Source organism: Chenopodium quinoa, unplaced genomic scaffold, assembly GCF_001683475.1.
Source record: "Chenopodium quinoa cultivar QQ74 unplaced genomic scaffold, ASM168347v1, whole genome shotgun sequence".
Taxonomy (NCBI): Eukaryota; Viridiplantae; Streptophyta; class Magnoliopsida; order Caryophyllales; family Amaranthaceae; genus Chenopodium; species Chenopodium quinoa.
Window position 1 is genome coordinate 6,766,511 of NW_018745000.1, and position 20,239 is coordinate 6,786,749.

The 20,239-nt window shown below is 40.8% G+C and overlaps 1 protein-coding gene across 2 annotated transcripts; it reads left to right on the plus strand.

Annotated features, from left to right (window-relative positions):
* The first annotated feature begins 332 nt into the window (after positions 1-332).
* Positions 333-18,040, plus strand: LOC110707557 (WAT1-related protein At3g28050-like). Of its 2 annotated transcripts, none has more exons than XM_021885575.1 (6): positions 333-644; positions 796-867; positions 16,642-16,879; positions 17,017-17,175; positions 17,416-17,564; positions 17,669-18,040. In XM_021885575.1, the coding sequence occupies exons 1-6, from the start codon at positions 457-459 to the stop codon at positions 17,820-17,822; spliced, it is 960 nt and encodes a 319-aa protein (XP_021741267.1). In that variant the 5' UTR covers positions 333-456; the 3' UTR covers positions 17,823-18,040. The 2 variants fall into 2 exon arrangements, with proteins under 2 accessions (XP_021741267.1, XP_021741268.1); XM_021885576.1 differs by having other exon boundaries at positions 334-644; positions 796-861.
* The last annotated feature ends 2,199 nt before the right edge of the window (positions 18,041-20,239 follow it).

The window sequence follows — 20,239 nt, forward strand, 5'->3', positions numbered from 1 at the left end:
AAACTAAAAGTTGTGCTTTGTTATAGTGTGTGCGCGTAAATTGTAGTGCCAAATTGCCAATGTACATCCTTTGCTCGCCCCACGCCCCATAGGCTCACACACGGCTAAACACCTAAATGGTCAAGTACGGCAGAGTTGAATCAAACTAAGTCGTCGTAAGTGTATGCCTAATTAAGGAAACATACCTCATGAAGCCATGATCGTCTGAACAAAACCCGTAAGTTTGAAAATTCGGTTCTACAAATACCCGGCTAAAGTAAACAGGGTCAGCAGATCGGGTATTTTTAAACACTCATAATCAAACAAAGTGCTTTAAATAATAATAAATTTTAGCCACACCTTTAAATATCTATACCAATCATCTTGTAAATCGAACATAACAATCTAGTTCCACTCTAATAAAGTAAGATTACAAGAAAGATCTTAATATTTCTCAAACTTAATATTAGTCCAAAGATGGTTGGGGGATTATTTTACAGAGAGTTGTTACCATTTGCAGCAATGATTGTTCTTGAATTTGGGAACGTTGTGTTAAATACTCTGTTTAAAGCAGCAACACTGAAAGGGATGAGTTATTATGTTTTTATTGTCTATTCTTATGCTATTCCTGCTTTCATACTCCTCCCTTTTCCTTTCTTCTTCAGGTAATTTTATTACTACTCTCTATTTTGTATTTTTTTTTTATCAGTATTAATTATAAATAATTAGTAGTATAATCAATTGGAAAGGTTGATTTTGATGCTGTAATTATCTAGGTTATGAATAGATTGTGATTTTTAATTCATGAATATGCAGAAGATCTTTGCTTCCACCATTAAATTCCAGGATTATTGGCAAATGTTTCATTCTTGGAGCAATTGGGTATGAGTTAAGTTTGACTCCTCTGGGTGATGATATTTTTTTTCCTTCTTGTTTTACCTTTTCTGGGTTTCTTTTATTCTTTGAGCAGTAATTTGTGGGGCGTACAACAAGATATTACTCGTAGCAAGTTAAAAAAAAAAAACGGAATAATTATTTTAATTTAGAAAATAATAAAAATGTGACTATTAAAAAGAAAATGTCTAAAATAACAAACATAACCTTTTTAGAAGTAATGTGAAGTAACCCTTTTTAAAAAATGAGAGAGTAAGTCCGTTCACTTCACTTTATTTTTATTGAACTGAAATTATTTTTATTGAAATAAAATTATTTTTGCTGAACTTAAATTATTTTTGCTGAACTGAAATTAATTTTGTTGAACTGAAATTATTTTTACTGATTAACTAATTATTTTAATAAAGTCACTCAATTAACTGCGCTAAACAACTTCTAAAAAAACTGTTATTTTCTTTTTTTTTTTTTTTTTTTTATACGAAAAGTAACCAGAAATTTTATCAAGCTTCAATAGGCCTTAAATCAGCCTCAACAAGATCATACAAACTACTAGGAATATCTTCAAGCAAAACTCTAAGGCCCTCATAGCTGCTACTTAGTTTCACTAGGCTATGAGCTACTTTGTTTCCATCTCGCTTCACAAAGGAAAAAGAGCAGGAGGAACACAGTAAAACAGAGGTAATAATATATTACCAGGTGCCATTAAAATAAACGATTTTCATCTTGACAGAACCGCTCGTTTGCTGATGGGATACAAAGGAATTGAATATGGTTCGCCTACTCTTGCGTCAGCTATGAGTAAGTATTTATTATAGGCGATTTAATTACACCAAATTTCCATAAATAAAGCAAATAATTACAATCAATTCCAAATTATTAGGATTTCTCCTTTTCTTATTTTTAGTGATTGATTCCAAAGGGGACTAACAAAGTGAAACGGAGGGAGTAATAATGTACTCCCTCCGTCCCATAATATAGTTCTTGTTTGAGTTTTTTCACGGTATTTAAGAAATAGGAGAAGAAGTGGATGAAGTACATTAATAAAGGTGAAAAGTGTTTTAGGTAAAAATACCCGGGCCACGTGGCCTAATCAGAAGGTAACACGTGTCACCCTAGGAGAAGTTCTAAATGAACCTCTACTCAGCTGACACGTGGCACCTAATCAGCAGGGAAAAAGACGGTCTTCAAGGCCCAATTCCCGATAAAGCCGCAAAACAGCGAAGCCCACCAATATAGGTCAAAATGACCTAAGGGCAAATTTACCAATGACACTATAAATAGGGAGATTTACCCCATTTTGGGGACACGTTCATTTATTACACATAATCAATTCTCACGAAAACAGAGAAATCACCAGATCTCGGAATCCAAGAAGATCTAATTTTACTTTCTGCACTTTTACATCACTCCAAACACTTTCTAACTTGATCGTCGGAGGCGGAACTCCGAACACCCGGAGCTTCCGTTGTTTTGCAGGTACAACCGGCGGAAAATCAGTCTTGGTGACGTAACTCTCTCGAGGGGCACAAAAAACCCCGAAACATTTGGCGCCGTCTGTGGGGAGAGTACCTCTAAGATGGTTTCTCAAGACCATGATACAGATCCAAAGGTCGAAACATATACGGCCGCAGATGGATCCCTCATTACCAGGCGCATCCGTTCCAAAGACAACAAAGAACGGGGCGATGCTCAGGCGGGTCCGAGTAAGACCTCCGGCCAGCCCCAGGTGACAGGATATAGTCTGCTCACATCACCCGAGACGAATTCATGAAATTCATGACAAGTTTCAAGGGAGAGATGAAAGACCTGATCCCAAGAGGATGGCTGGTCCTAGCAAGGGTCAGTCAGCCAAGAAGCCCTCTCGCTTTGAGAAGGCTAAATCGATCAAGGATAGAGAGCCTACTCTGCACCCAAAAAAAAGGAGGGGACCCGGCCTTTGATTGATTAGTCCAACTTCCGCTTTCCCTGAGCCGGGGAAGAGGTAGGCCATCCGACAAACACAGCCGAAAAGCAGCGAGAAGACTATCTCTGATGCTCGACTTATTTTCGATCAAAGGAGAAACCAGCAATTGTCTGACTCGACTTCAACGTAAACGTTCCTAGACAGCTTCAAGAATACCTCGATGAGGTATTCTCAATCTGTACAAGAGAGCTTGTCAGGCGGCCTGTTCGTCCATATAGGTCCTCAGATGATAGGCTCGGCCCGTATGTGCCTCAGCAGCCATACAGGTCATTTACCCAGCCTTACCTGCAGCCTGCCCTCTTCGGGGGTCAGGCGGCATATAACGTCCAGCCATTGGACTGGCAGCTCCGTCTGCTAAAATTGGAGAACAACCTTCTGCGTTCTCCAAGCAGATAACCGAGGCGGCACAGCCGGCCGAGGTTAACAATGTCATGGTGGGTATTTATGATGGTACCACCAACCCAGAAGACCACCTATTCATACACCAACCTCATGTACTTGTAGGGGTTGGATGACGCAGCATGGTGCAGGTGTTTCCCAGCCACACCGAAGGGTATTGCCCAGCAGTGGTTCGGCAATTTGCAGGCTAGGTGCATCAACAACTTTAGGACGCTTACGTTCTTGTTCACCTCTAACTTCTCCATGAACATACCCGCCAAAAAGACGAGCCTTGACTTGGGCGCGGTACAACACGGAGACAGGGAGGGGCTCCGCTCATACATCAGGCGGTTCAATCTGGTGAGAATCCAGATCCAAGGAGTGTTTGACGATGTTGCTTACACAGACTTCTTCAAGGGTCTGAAAGACAGGTCGGCTTTCAAGTTCGACCTTGTCCAAAAGAGAATCTCCACTCTTCAAGAAGCGTTGATAGAGGCGGAAGCCTATATAGAGGCGACCGAGCTCTGCTCCACCAGCAAGTAGTCGGACCTAAAGAAGTCCGACAAGAAAAAAGGGAGTCGGAAAGAACAGCCGGCTCACAAAGCTGAAGAAAGTAAGAAGAGAAAAGAAATCTAAGCAGTTGGCGATTCTAATCAGCCATCCCAGAAGAAAAAGAAAGAGTTTAAACCGTACGTCCCTAAGTACGAGTTTAACAAAGACTGCTACTCCATCCTCATGGAGATAAAAGACCGGGTGACTATTGAGAAGCCCGCGGCAATGAAAGGTACGGCCAAAAACCAAAATAAAGACAAATACTGCCACTTCCATGAGGATGTTGGCCGTGACACCAACGACTGTTATAGCCTCAAGCGGTTGTTAGACAGATTGGCTGATAAGGGGGTGTTGAAATCTTACATCCTCAAGTCCAAGGTGACCCTAAAGACGGACCCTAGACGACCGTAAAAAAAGCCAGCGAAGCCTACTAGTAGTTCGGACACCGACAAGGAGCCGATCTACACCATAGCAAGCGGCTTTGCTGGAGGAGGGCCGACAATTAGGGGCACCAAGGACCATGTTAGATGAATGGATTTCAGCTCCGTCGATGAGGGCCAGGCGTCTACCGACACATTCCTGGAGGTCATCATCACTGAAAAGGACCGGGAAAAGTCCGCCGGCCGCATGATGACCCATTGTCATTGAATGCAAGGTGGCCAACCAGAACGTTGGCCGGATCCTCATTGATACCGGTAGCTCGTCTGACATCATCTACAAGTGCCTGTCCAAGCAAAAGTACAAGCCCGACAGCATGCACAAGGTCACGCATCCCTTGGTTGGTTTTGGGGATGGAGTTGTGCACTCAGTCGAACGGATTGATCTACCCATCCGGCTGGGAGAGAAGGGAGAGGGGCGCCACATGGTCGTCCGGTTCTTGGTCGTGGAAGAGCTGACCGCGTATAATCTGATTTTGGGTCATCCGACTCTGAACGAATCCAAGGTTGTCAATATCCCATCCCTTATGCTCCTAAAGTTTGAGAAAGATGATGGTTGTGTTGGCTCCCTGAACGGGGACCATAAGACGGCTCGAGAGTGCTATCTCTCAGACGTCAAGCCTACGGAGGCAGCAGCCGGCCAGGGTGAGAAGCCAATAGACCTTGACAATGTCAAGGAGGAAGATCCTGCACCACCAGCTGCCGGCAAGAAACGAAAGGTCGACCAGCTAGTGGCCATAAAAATAAAAAGAAGCAATAGCACTCACTGACCAGGGAACGGTCAAATGACCTCTGTCCCCAATCGACTGGTGAACATATGGATATCATTCTAGATGACACACGTCCGGAGCGTCTGTAAAGGTTGGGATGGCTGCTTTTGCAAAACTGGGTGCAGACTTGCACCATCTCCTGAAAGAATTCAAGGACATTTTTGCCTTTGAAGTGGAAGAGATGTCAGGCATCAGCCCGGATCTCACTGTCCACAAACTCACTATAGATCCAAAAAAGAAGCATGTTAGGCAAAAGAAATGAAATCACGGCGAGGAAAGATCTCAGGCGGCAGCTGCCGAGGTCAAAAAATTGTTAGACGTCGGGTTCATTCGGCAATGTCACTTCCCAGACTGGGTTGTGAATGTTGTCCTTGTAAAAAAACCGAATGGTACCTGGCGCATGTGTGTTGATTACACTGATCTGAACAAGGCATGTCCGAAGGACAGTTTCCTGCTTCCAAAGATCGACAGTCTGGTCGATTCAACAGCCGGACATGCCTTGATGAGTTTTATGGATGCCTATTCCGGCTTCCATCAGATACCCCTATGGAAAAAAGATCAAGAGAAGATGGAATTTGTCACTGATCAGGGGTTATTCTGCTATACTGTGATGTCGTCTGGCTTGAAGAATGCGCATGCTAATTTCCAACGTATGATTAACTCGGTCTTCATGAATTAGATTGGAAGGAATGTAGAGGCGTACATTGATGACATGATAGTCAAATCTGAGCTACAGACAGACCATCTTGCTGATCTCTGAGAAACCTTCACCACACTCAGGCGGCACAAGGTCCATGCTCAATCCCAAGAAGTGTGTCTTTGGTGTTGAGTCTGGGAAGTTTCTCGGATTTTTGATTGATCAAAGGGGGATAGAGGCCAACCTAGAGACGATACAGGTGGAGATTGACATGAAGCCTCCCCACACTGTCAGGGAAGTTCAAAAATTAACTGGTTGTCTGGCTGCATTGGGGAGATTCCTTAGCCGGTCATGTGACAAGTGCCTCTATTTCCAAGCAATCTGAAAAGAAGACTATCATCAAATGGGGGAATGATGCTGAGGCGGCCTTTCAAAAATTGAAAGAGCTATTACACTCTTTGCCAATGCTTGTTAGCCCTCTGCCCAAGGAGACGCTTTACATGTACTTAGCCGTCTCAGATCATTCTCTCAGTGTTGTTCTCCTTGCTGAGAGAGACGACAATCAGCTCCCGGTCTATTTCATTAGCCATATGCTTCGAAATGCAGAACTCCAATACTCTATGATTGAAAAATTCGGTCTTGCCTTGTTCATGGCAGTCAAGAAGTTAAAACCTTACTTCTTGGCACATCCGGTGTTAGTCTATATAGCTCAACCCCTCAAGCGGCCAATGACAACTTTAGAGTCATCCGGTTGAATGCTCAAATGGGCTATTGAAATGTAAAGTCTTGAGATCTCTTTCGAACCAAGGAAGGCAGTGAAGGGTCAAGCGTTCGCCGACTTCATTGTAGAAATGACAAGGTCGATTGAACCAGACAAATTACATATAAGTCAAGTGCCCAGCTCAGAGAACAATCACGCGGATACATTGTCAAAACTGGCATCGTCCGCCTCCTGTGATACACCTCGGTCAGTCTTTTGGGAAGTGACGGAAACACGAAGTATTGAATAAGATCCCTTTGGAGTTCTAGACCGAAGCTCAACCTGGATGGATGGCATCCGGCCTATCTGCTAGACGGCACTCTGCCGGATACATATCCAGAAATGGCTGTAATGAAAAAGCGTGCGACCAACTTTGAGATCTGTAAAGGAGAACTTTTCAAGAAGGGATTTCTGCAACCTCTCTGGAAATGTATCACCCCAGAATAGGGGCTAGAAATTCAGGAAGATCTACCATTCGGGGTTCTGTGCCTCACACATAGGTGGCAGAGCTCTAGCAGAAAGGGTCAAGCGGCAAGGCTACTTCTGGCCCACTCTTTAGGCAGACGCCATGTAAATGGTGAAGAAGTGTGATAAGTGTCAAAGATTCGGCAGACTCATACACCGTCCGGCCACTGATCTGACGGCCATTCATAGCCCAGTACCATTCGTCAAATAGGGCATGGGCATTTTGGGTCCGTATATGCCTGCGCCAGGCGGATGGCGGTATATTCTAGTTGTCGTTGACTACTTCACCAAGTGGGTAGAAGCAGAGGCGGTAAAAAACATTAAGACAAATGATGTCATCTCCTTCATCTGGAAGAACATCATCACTCGGTTCGGGGTACCTATGTCTATGGTCTTTGACAATGACCCTCAATTTGAGACGCCTACCCTCAAGAATTGGCTGGGAGACCAAGAGATCTCTCACTATTTTGCATCAGTCAACCGTCCCCAAGCAAACGGCTAGGTTGAAGCCTTCAACAAGCTAATCTCAGACGACTTAAAAAAGAAAATCGAAAGGGCTGGCGGTCTATGGGAAGAAGAGTTAACTCATGTCCTATGGGCCATCAGAACAACAGTAAAAGGGGCAACCAGCAAAACCCCATTTCTCATGGTGTACGGGGCTGAAGCCGTCTTGCCTATTGAGCATTATGAGCCGACTCTTCGAGTCATGTTATATAATGAAGAGGCAAACTGGGAGGCCTTGCGGCTGACATTGGACTCACTTCTAGAATGCAGGGGCAATGCCGCCTTGCGTCAGGAGATATACCATCTGAGAATGACAAGAGCCTACATTAAGAGAGTGCACAAATGACCCTTGAAAGTAGGAGACTTTGTGTTACGAAAAATGGAGGTAATCGGTAGGGCCAATGAACAAGGAAAATTGACGCCCAATTGGGAAGGTCCCTACCTGATGTACAAAGAAGTAAGAGGCGACACCTACCGCCTGGAAACTCTAGACGGTAGGAAGCTAGTCAGGACTTGGAATGTAGACAATCTAAAGATGTACTACTTCTAAGACTTGTAAATTTTTTGTAAATAAGAATCTTATCAATGAAAAGTTGCTTTTTATTTTCAATATTGATTATTTATGCTTTATCAGATATGTCTCCCAATGAATACACCGCCTGTGCAATGTGCAGACAGCCAAATCTAAACCAACCGTCTACTGCATCATGAGTACGACATCCGACGACGCCCATTCGGGTGATTTCGTCGCAGAGAGCATCTCCCATTTGGGTGGCACATTGCTCTATAAATTCAAACACAAACGACAAACACTGATTGACCCAATAAGGGCTACTCATAGCCGTTTGACCCGAATAATCTAAAATGGAACCTAAACGACGTAACAAAAAATCGCATGTCTTATTGACACCAGCCGGTATCCGGCCGTCATTTCAACTTAGATTAAAAACTTATAATAATTTTATAACTCAAGAAATCCTCCCAATGGGATAAAAGGACGCTTGAGTATATTCATGGATAATCAAGTCCAATTTCACATATGACCCAAACGGTGAACGTCTGGGTGTTCAAGATAGTAACGCTTGAATCTTGGACGGTTGTGTACTTGGTGTGGGGCAATCATGGTAGTGATTGATTGACCAAGGAACCTATCATACTCTTTAAAGTATCAAAAGTTCCTCAGTCAATCAATCTATTTTGAAACCAACCACACAACCGCCTAGGGACAAGAAACCAGTTGGTTTGTTAGTTACCGCATGCAACTAATGAGATAGGCAAAAATCAAAGCATATATGGCAAAAGTAAAAAAAAATGTAAGAATTGAAAATTTTCAAAACTGACTCAGCCGGTCATTTCATAAATAAAACCCGACCATAAGGCCGGGAGAGTGATTGTCATATCGGATTTACATCCGGGAAAATAAAAAAAAATGTTGAAAGTACATCAGAAATACTCGGCACGCAAGCCGAAAATGCAGATGACTAAAGGCCGAATAGAAACAAAGAAAGCTAATTCTGTTGAGGCGGGGCCTTCGCTACATCCATCTCAAGCGGAGGTAGAGCAGAGTTCACATGCGCATCCTCTGCCTGTTGTTCTTGTTCCACTCCCTCCCCTACAACCTGAGCTGGCTCATCACCATCTAAGGCCTCCTTGTTAGCCCATTCCTCAAATGGTTTAGGCTCTGATTTCCCTTCAACCTTGCGGTAAGAACAAGATATGCGTACTTGTAGGCCAAAGCCCAGACGCCATAATCAGCACCCTGATGCACTAGGTCCCATGACACCTTCATCCAGGCCTTGCAGTCTTGTTCATTCTCCTCTATGAGGTGGTCTTGCTCAGCCTCCAGAGTTACCTTGAAATTGGCCTGCGAAGCAGCCATCTCATCCGTTAGACGGTTGACGTCTGCTTGGAGTGTGTTGTTCTCCTTGTCGGCGCTCTCCAGAGCCTTGAGTTCCATCAAGGCGTTCTTGAGCGCCGCCTCAAAATCGGAGGCTTTCTGGTTAGCCACATCAAGAGCAGCCATCAAACGTTTGATGGATTCCGCCTACGTCATTAGCTCAGCTTTAGTCTCAAGATCATTTATGGTATTCTGATACTGAGCAACGTCAGCGGACTCATTTGCCCATTTATTGGCCTCCTTACCTCTTCCTGCTTGCGAGCATATGGCTTCTTCAGCCCATCAACTCTCAGCATCGCCTGTATAATACGAACGGTATGTTAGAAACACAACCGGCATTATACTTAAAGAATTTGAATTAAGCTACTATACCTCAGATAGTAGGGTAAGGATGCGTTCGACATTGAACGAATGAATCCCAAGGATGGCCTCCTTATCCTGCTTGGGTATAGACCTCAACATGGTCTTGGAGAATTGTTACACATCCGGCCACCAGGGGGGATTGATCTGCAGTAGAAGGTGACTAAGCTACATAGGCGCCACCAACAGACTGCCAGCTGCCTGAAGAACCCTCAGACTGTAGCTGAGAGCATGACTTGACCCGCATGGGCCGACCAAGCTCAAAGGGGGAGTCGAAGGGGTCGTCTATACCTTTGGGATGTTACTGAACGCTTAGATCGCCCACAACCGCTACAGAACCCCGAGTATAGCTTTGGGTGGCTCACCACCCTTTGGCACCTTAGAGGCACCCGGCTTGTTTGAAAGGTCTATCCCAAGACCAAAGCTCTTAATACTTTTTCCACCGATGGTCAGACGATCCTTACCAAGCGGAAGATCAAGAGCCGTCTAAGCAGAAGACAACTTCCTGGACTTAGCCGAGCTTGTGACCTCGTCATCCGGCTTTCGCTTGAATAACATGGTAAGGGATCTAGGAGGCCCCTTGTCTCCATCCTAGATAGGAAAATGCCAGCAATAAGTATACAGTCGGTCATAGCCGTCTCTATACATAAAGAGACAAAGAGAAGAAAGACTAGGGCAGGCGGTTCATACCTGACCCTTGGCCGCCAGCTGGGCCTTCTTTTTCTCTGCATTGTCTTTCCTTATTGAGTTACAGAGCGGGCAGGCGTCTTGCCTTCAAGAAGCATGCTCCTGCCGGTTTCTGCAAAAAGAACTGTCTGTCAGATCATCAAACAAACAAGAATTGCAAGTCAGAAACAATAAAGACAGCATGAAATTACCGGATGTCTACTCTACATACTTCTGTCAAACATGGAGCTAAGGACACAAGCAGATAAAAAGTCCTTGTCTCTTAGCCACTCATGCTTTGGTACCCAGTTTTTGGGTATGCTTATTAACTCCTCGGTTGACAGGGACATGGTAGTCACCCCAAAGAAATTCGGCTCTATTATTGCCTCCCAGTCGACGTCTGGAACCTTGGGTTTGGCACATTTCTGGCCCAGCAGATCCAGCTTTTTATTGTAGCAGCGATACTCGAAGTTTTCTCGCCATTTGGGGGCAGAAACAAGATAAAACCTGTTCCTCCAATCAGACCATTTAGACGGTTTGTCTATCGTCATGAGGTATTCCGAATGGGTTGTCAATGTGTACCAAGCCCTCCATTCGCCTGGTTTACGGCTCAGGTAATGCATATGAGCAAAATCCTCCCAACCGGGATGGAGGTTCTGCATCTCGCAGGCGCTAATGTAGCCCGGAATGTTGACCCAGGAGTTTGGGGTTAACTGCCACACGCCAAGGACGTATCCTCGAAGGATTGTCTTTATTGCATCGTGGAGGGGGAAGCGGAGACCGGCTAGGAACGCCACTTCATAACAGCCAAAGTACTCATTGGCGTTTAGTTTATTATCTTTCCAAGCAATGGTGCCCAGCTCAAGCGGCACCCGCATGGCATAACCCACTCCAAGAGGACGTTTCTTCTAAAAGTTCTCTAAACCTTGTTCCATGTTAGCCCTATCCTTTGCGGAAACATGGATCAGGAAGGGGTCTGTCTTTTTTTTTCCACTTCTTTCCCCTTCTTCCTCACTATCCTCAAGCGAGGATAATGAGCCACTACTCTCCTCAGAGCCAGACCCAGAGGCGGTCTCTCCACCGTCTCTTTGTTCGGACTCAACTTCTTGATCAGATTCTTCCAAGATCCTATCACTAGGAGTTCTAGGTGCACCCGGAGGAGACTCTCTTTCCTCGCCAACCGGTTCCACCTCATCAGGCGGAACACCCTCTGTGCCTTCCTCTCTATAGTCTAGATTAGGGGTCGTCCACATTAACCTAGGCATTGTGTCCTCACAGACACAGAGACGGTCGAATTTGGGGAGTTACAAGGGTGGTCCGAACACCCAGAGGCAGCACCCCCCAGTCCTAAACTCAGCCGTAGCAAGAGACCGGCTAACTACTGACCTAGGCTATGTCGTGTGTGTTGATGGTGAATCCATTTTATCCAATGTTATATACACAAACGGTAAAAGAACAAGAGGGAGAGAGACGGTATCTTAAATGTAATTTTTCAGGAAAATATCAAGCGTGGACCGGCTGTAACACGCGGGCAAGAAATGAGGCAATTGCCTAGGAAATACACAGGCGGTTATCAGACTCTCTTTCTCTAGAACGTTTGACTTTATCTCTCTAGACGTTTTTGAAAATGTCAAAAATGAGGGATGGTAAAATTCTATTTATAGAGGGATAAATTCAGGGGTATCTCTGTAATTTCCCCAGAAGGTGAATAGTTAAACACTGTTCACCAATGCCTGAGTGACAAATGTCACAGGGTGATGTGGCGCGCCACATCACCCTTGTGAGGGGAAAATGTTTTGGGTAAAACCCAAGCCATGTGGCCCAATTAGAAGGTGACACGTGTCACCCTAGGAGAGGTTTCAAATGAACCTCTCTCCAGGTGACACGCGACACTCCTAATTAGCAGGGAAAAAGACGGCCTTTAGGGCCCAATTCCCGAGAAAGCCGCAAAATGGCGCAGCCCACCAATATAGGTCAGAATGACCTAAAGGCACATTTATCAATGACCATATATATAGGGAGATTTACCCCATTTGGGGACACGTTCATTTATTACACACAATCAAATCTCTCGAAAATAGAGAAATCACCAGATCTCGGAATCCGAGAAAATCTACTTTTACTTTTCGCACTTTTACATCGCTCCGAACACTTTCTAACTTGATTTTCGGAGACGAAACTCCGAACACCAGGAGCTTCCGTTGTTTTGCAGGTATAGCCGGTGGGAAATCAGTCTTGGTGATGTAACTCCCCCGATGGACATAAAAAACCCCGAAACAAAAAGTACAATCATAGACAAAAGTTAGAGAGAGAAAGTGGAAAAAAGTACATGTCATGTGCAAAAAAAAAAAGACAATTTCACTTTTGCTACCCCCAAAACATATGCATCTCAGTTTTGCTACCCCTTAAATTTTTTTTATTTAATTTTACTACCACACAAAAACACCCTTGTTAAAATTTGCTACCACTTAACGAAATCAGTTAGGGTTCCGTTAAGTTTATCCAAAAAAAAAAATTTTTTTAAAAAATAAAAACCCAGCCACCCTCCCCCCTCCCTTTCCTCCACCTACGCACCCACCACCTTCAATTGCCAGCCAGCCCCTTCCCGTCAGCCACCCTCCCCCCTCTCCCCCGCTGGCGCCCAAGTCGCCCGGTGCCGGTGACTCCAATCCCCCTTCCTTTCCTCCACCTACACAACCCACCCTCCTCCCTTATCCCTTTCTCGCTACCCCAACCCCCGCCCCGAAACCGAAAAAAACAGCCCTCCCTCCCCAACCCCCCCACCGGAATCGGCCCCCCTTCCCTTCCCCCACCCTGAATTGATCCCTCTTCCCTTCCTCCACCAAAAACAGCCACCCCTAACCCTTAAACACTAGCTTGACACCACCATAAACGAGACCCTAAATCCCATTTAGGGTGGTTTTGGGAAGGTGGTTTAGGGTTAGAGGTGCCGATTTTTGGTGCTGGGGAGTGGGGCGACTTGTTCGAAGGGAGGAGCAACAGCAACAGCCGCGCATTCTGGTGGGGGAATGGGGAGGGTGGTGGTTTCCGGTTCGGGGTGGGGGTCGGGGCAGCTAGGATGGGAAAAAGGAGAGGGGTGGGCTGCGTTGGTAGGAGAAAGGGAGTGGGGTAGGGTCGTCGGCGCCGGCCAAAGCTTTGGGCGCAGGCCGCCGGCTGGGTGGGGGTGGCTGATGGGGAGGGGAATTGGTTTTTTATTTTTTTTTTTCTTGGTCGCTGACGGGGAAGCAGTTATGGTGGCTGAGGAGGTTGGGGTGGCTGGAAGGTGATATTGAGGGTGGCTGGATCTCACTAACGGAAATAGTAACTGATTCCGTTAAGTGGTAGCAAATTTTAATAAAGGTGTTTTTGTGTGGTAGTAAAATTTTTTAAAAAAAAAATTAAGGGGTAGCAAAACTGATATGCATGTGTTTTGGTGGTAGCAAAAGTGTGTCCAAAAAAAAAACTTCCTCCCTAATTTTTTGCCCAAATTATTCACTTTCCTAAGTGAAATAATTAACCCAAAAAAAATGTCATTAAATCAATTGTATCCCTTCCAATAATCCTCTTTGCATGGTCTACTTTATTCATCAAGATCTCTTCTTTCTATTAAATTTTTTTTAATCTGTATAATTACTTTCATTAAAGAATTACAAAATTTGGGGGAAAAAAATCTGATTGATTGGTAGGATATTTGGCGGTTCAGTTAGTGTAATTGCTTCAACGAGAGTTACGGAAATGTGATTTCAATGTTTAATGAAATTTGATGTTTTTAAAAATTATCAATCATAATAAAATATGTATTTTCTTTTTGCATACCTAATTTTTTTTAATTTCTATTACTATATGTGAATTAGGCTTCAATTTATGTTTTTGCCTTAGGCCATCGAAATCTCATAAACGGGCATGATAACAAATAAATATCACGGACTAAAAATCAGGTGTACATTCGACGTGACATTTCTAAAAAATGATCAAAGGTTAACCAAAGATTAATTGAAGTTACCTTGATTTGAATAAAATTTGCCTCAGTTTAAATAAAAAGTATATATATTCTTAATTAACAAAGTTACTACCATTAAATGAATAAAAGCTAATCACACTAAGTGAAAGTTAAAATTTATCCCAAATTGTCTAAAAATTACCTAAAAATTATTTGATGTACATTAATATTATTGTAAATCGGGTATGCACAAAAAGATTTTACAGAATATTCAATACAAACACTATCTACTATGGTAAATATTTATATTATAGAAAAGTATAATACTCCGTAGATTTTTTTTTATTTTTTTTTATTTTATTATTATTATTTTTTTAAGGTAAGAAGAAAGACCATGATCATAGCTTACGGCTATTTTAATCCGATATTTACGGGTCAAATACTTTAAAAGTGAGAAAAAAGAATAAAAATTTCTACCCTTAAAATATCAATAAGGATTGAACCCCCAACCTCAAGGTTATATATAGGGTGCAATCCTTAGCTTGGTCTCCAGCTCTCCATAGAATATATGTAGTCTCCACTAATATGCAATGAGTATTTCTCAAATCTCACTGTCCAGTGTTCTCACCCTTGCGTCACTTTATTTATTTATTTAATTATTGTTTATCTTCTTGGACGAATAGCTAAAAAAACTTTAAATTTCACAACTACGCTATTTTTATCAAAATTTCCTACCCCCTCCGTGTTTTAATAAGTGTTACATTTTTCAAATGCGGCCGTGTTTTAATAAGTGTTATACTTTCTTTTTTGGCAAAAAACTGCATTTTAATATTATATCTGTCCTCTCATAGTCCCTACCCAAAGTCACTACTACTTTTTTTAATTATTTTCTTCCTCTAACATTCATTATTTTTCAATAAATAAATTATCCCACTATCTTTCTTTTACAATTTTTTAATATTTCAACTACCCACTTACCTTTTATTTTATTTAAGTCAATTAAATTGCCTAAAATTATGTGTCGATCAAAGTGTAACGGAGGGAGTACATAGCATCACGTTATCCTCTTTAAATATGATTACTTTTTTTTTTGGGTTTAAAATCGCTAAGTCAATTTGCCATGGTTTACCTAAGTAAAAAAAAATCTCCTTATACAAAATTGTGGCTTTAATATAAAAATAAAAATTAAAAAATACTCCCTCCGTGTTAGAATATCTGGACAGACTTTTTTCACTATTTATGTATAAGCTTTGACCAATGACCATAATTTTTTACTAACGTAATAAAATCATATTTTAACATTGGATCTTGCCAACGAATGCCCCCAGGACGTTGGATAACCCTTTAAAATATTTCTCAATATAGTATTAATTTGATGATGTATGTCAAAATCACGCGTAGACCAGTGTAATTAATGTTTATTTCAAGTTAATATTTCTACTTTCATTATCTTATCCATGCCCCCGGGGCATTCGTTAGCTTTTGCCTTTATCATAAAATATGTTGTTAAATAGGTATTAATATAATTTTTACAACAATTTTAATTAATATTTAATTATATCAAAATAACGGTCAAAGTAGTGCATTGACATATGTGCAATGTTGACTGTGTTTGATATTTTGGGACGGATTGAGTATTTAAAGAGGATGGCATGGACGGTATGTAAGGAAATTTAATAAAACTATGGTGGCTAATGCGCACAGTTATGTAAACAAATATTTTAGGATTATAGATATCTGCATACTATTCTTAACAGTTATATAAAAAGACATTTAACATGAAATAGAGCAAACTAGTACATAAAAGTTTAAGACTACATAATTGTCCAAACACTATTCATATAATATCTCAAATTTTAAAAGGTAAGGATTAATAAAAATAAAAAAAAAATAATAAAAAAATTAAAAAAAAAAAAAAAACAATTAACATCAATGAGGGAAAATAAATAAATAAATATTTTAGAGAGTATAATTGTCAAACACTATTCTTAATGGTTATAGAAAAAAAAAGGCTTTTAACATTAACGATGACAAAAAAACAAATAGACATTTTAGAGGATATAATTGTCCAAAACTCCAAACACTATATGTAGTAGTTATCTCAAACTTTTTAAAAGGTAGACAAGTAGTATAGATTTCGTTGTATATATAGTCTCTCAAAAGTGATTGAATGTTACATTTTTTATTGACCTGATTGAAGTACTGTCCTTATTGAACTTATTAAACTTATTGAAACTTGTTATTAGACCTAATTAAACATATTAGAACTTATTGAAACTAATCTGATATCTAATATTATCTAAGATTGATTACATTACAATTTTAAAGATTGTCTACTTCATTATTGATGAAACCTGAAACTAGAATTAATTTCCTTATCATAAGTGTGTTAATATCTGACATTATCTTTTATCCTGTTATATTTTGCCCTGAAAAAAGGATGGAATTACTAGCTTGGAGACAGTCTAGTAGTCAAGCCAAGATATTTGGTACGATAGTATCTATTACAGGTGCATTGCTCATCATTTTATACAAGGGGCCATCTATCATGTTTACTCCAAGAGATTCATCCATGCCTTATTACAAGTTACAACAGTCTTCACAATCTGAATGGATCATTGGAGGCGTGTTGCTTGGTACCGACTACATTCTTACTCCAGTTTGGTATGTTGTGCAGGTATGTATAACCCTCCAAAAGCCTTTTAAAATGGGAAAAAATTGCGTTTACTGTGGCACAATTGTACCTCACAATAGAAACTAGTAATACTTTTTTCCCCCTCCCCTCATGATGATAATATCAATAACATTATTCAGGCACATATCCTCAAAGAATATCCTGCAGAACTAGTTGTGGTCTTCTTCTACTGCCTTTTTGGGGCCCTTGTCTCCGGAGCAATTTCATCAGTGACTGAGCCTGATAGAGCTGCTTGGATGCCCAGACCTGATATATCTCTGGTGGCAATACTATACTCAGTAAGAACCACTAAGTCATTCCCTTGTCAAACGAGGTTTTGGTCATTTACAGCCTTACGGGACATTAAATAAATACGTACTCCCTCTGTCTCACAAAAGAAGATGGATCTACTTCTTTTTTATGTTCTTAATTTCTCTGGAAACGTCAGCTGGTAATCTATATGGGATGGAGAGATTAGAATTCAAATTGATTTTTTTTTTTTTTTTTTTTTTGCCCGACCTCTTATTTCTGTCGTGTAGGGAGGATATGAATTGCTGTCCACTTCAATTCAAGCATGGATACTACATAAGAAAGGACCTTTTTATGTAGCTATGTTTAAACCACTGTCTATAGCAATCGCTGCTGCGATGGGAGTCATGTTTTTAGGTGAAACTCTTTATATGGGAAGGTATGTATGTATCTTTTTTTTTTTTTTTTTTTTCCGTGTTCCATTTTCTCTTAATGTTATAGTTCTTGCATATTGATCGTGGGCTTTGATTCGAGCACTTGCAGTATAATTGGAGCAGCAGTGATAACGCTTGGGTTTTATTCTCTGATGTGGGGTAAAACGAAAGAGAATGCATACGAAGAGCTAAGCTTTACTGATCCTGAATCATCTTCTTGCAAGACACCCTTGCTGCAGAGCTTGAAATCTGAAAATAGTTAGAGATTCCGTACTACACATTTACAAAGTCTCATATCACTTGAAAGTTGCTGTTAATATGGTCACTTGTAATCTTGTAGATATTTTGTGAATTTGTTTTTAAACTTGAGCTCTTCAAGAGTATGAAGAGCGCTGTAAGCATTTCATGTCGTATAATCTTATGTACAAAACAGTAAACACTAATTATATGAAGACAAGAAAAAAATGAAATTGTCTACTAATGCACTTCTGTTTAAACATGTTCAGTTTTAGTTTACTCCTATTGCAGCATGTATCAACTTGGCAGATTATGCCCTCTATCTGCTATTATTAATTATCGCGTATTCCTCAGAGACCCTTTGGGAGCCTATCTTTTCAATTGCATTGCTTGGTGTTCAGTCACACAAGATTCTGAAGGGATTGAAGGCTTTAATAAGCGAAGTTTTATTTTGACTGTATGAGGATCTACATTTGGATTAAGTGCTAACTAATTTTTTGATTTGTGTAATAGCTAAATGCTCTTTAATAAGCGAAGTTTTATTTTGGTTTGAATCAATAAAGTTTAACAAAATAACACGTCTATGTATGCATCTTTGGTAGATGTTACCTTATTCAATTTCAGTTTCCCTGTTGGTCTATTCTTACTCCCCATCTTTATTGTAACCTTTCTAACGAATGGGAAAATGCCTAATTTCCCATCAAAAATGCACTCTTTTGTAGAATTGAATCCAACAGAAGCTATAATTATTTTTTAGCTTTCAACAGAAATAAGTATTATCTTTTGGCTCTTTTTTGTCATGTAAACCACTTTTCATCAGCGCTAAAAGTGTTGTACATGTCCTGAAATTGGGAATTTTTATCAAAAGAGAATGTCTTGATTCTTGAAGTGAATACAAGCACAATTACAGTCTTTGTTTCTTGTCATGGCGTATTAAACACTTAAATCTGGTTTAATGAGTTAGAAGGCGATTGCTGTAGTAGTGAAATCTACTGTTGTAGCAAGCCCTTATGATATTCTGTTTGTAGTGTGAATGTCCCTGATCTTACTTAGATAAATTGCCATCATTTTCCTCCCATATTTGGATTGCACATTCACGCGCTTACCTAGCATTCATTGCTCGATCTTTTGCCAATGACCATATTCTGTAAAGAGAAGGTATTGGCCAAATTTGGTGCGGGAGGCTTGGCTAATATAACTTTGGCTGATATGTTTCATGTATTGGCTGATATGTTTCATTTGTTGGCTGATATGGTTTTTGTGTTGGCTAATATATTCTTTTTGTTGGCTAATTGTTTTTTTTCCCCTTTTGTTGGCTGATATCAGACATCATTTGGCTTATATGTTTTTTTAGTTGGTTGATATATTTATTTTGTTGGCTGATATATTTATTTTGTTGGCTGATATGTAGATTTTAATTGTTGGCTTATATGTTTCATTTTGTTGGCTTACCTGTTGTGTTTGTTTGCTGATTCCATCCTTTTGTTGGCTAATATGCTTAATTTGTTGAATTGGCTGATATGTTCATTCTGTTGACTTATTTGTACCTTTTGTTGGCTGATATGTATCTTTTGTTGGCTGATAGGTTTCTTTTATTAGATGATACGTTTTTATTAATGTCTGATATGTCCATAATATTGACTTATATCAACATCAATTGGCTAATATGTATTATTTGTTAGCTAATATAATTAACAACATAACATATGCGTGGCTCTCACTTCCTCCCTCTTTTTCATTTCTTCTCTTTCCTCTTTCCCCCTGTTCCCCTCTTTTTCATTTCCTTGTTTTCTCTCTTTTCATTTCACTGAAACAACACCACCGTCCACCAAACCCACAAATACATTCAACCACAAATCCTCACGCCACCCCACCCCATCGTCCACCTCACCCACCAACCACCGCACCACCAACCACCACATCACCAGCCAAACCCACCAACCACCGACACCGACACCGACGCCGACGCCACGCCATTAGGACCTTGAATTGTAAGGTATTTTGTTTTCTTTCGATTTAGGGTTATTTATTTGTTTTAATTTGTGAGTTGTTTTGATTTTTGGGATTTCGTTTTTTCGTTGTATTATTTGGGGGTTTCACAAATCACAAATCGCTTCCAAGTAAATCGCAAATTGGTGGAAGAAAGTAGAGAGAGAAAGGTTCAGTTTTCTGATTTTTAGAGAGAAGAAAAGTAAAAAGGCGGAAAATGGAGAATGGTCGCACCAAACATTGGGTGCGAACGTTTGCACCCAATAGTTTGTGTTCTTTAAATGGTTGATCAGATGCAATTGAACTTAATCATGCTTCTCTTATCTCTTGTAAAAAAAATGATAAATATTTTACTAATAATGTAATACTAATATTTTATCAATTGAATTATCTCCATTTTTTTTTCTGTCTCACTTAATATAGATAATATGTACTTCATTTTTTTTTCTGACTC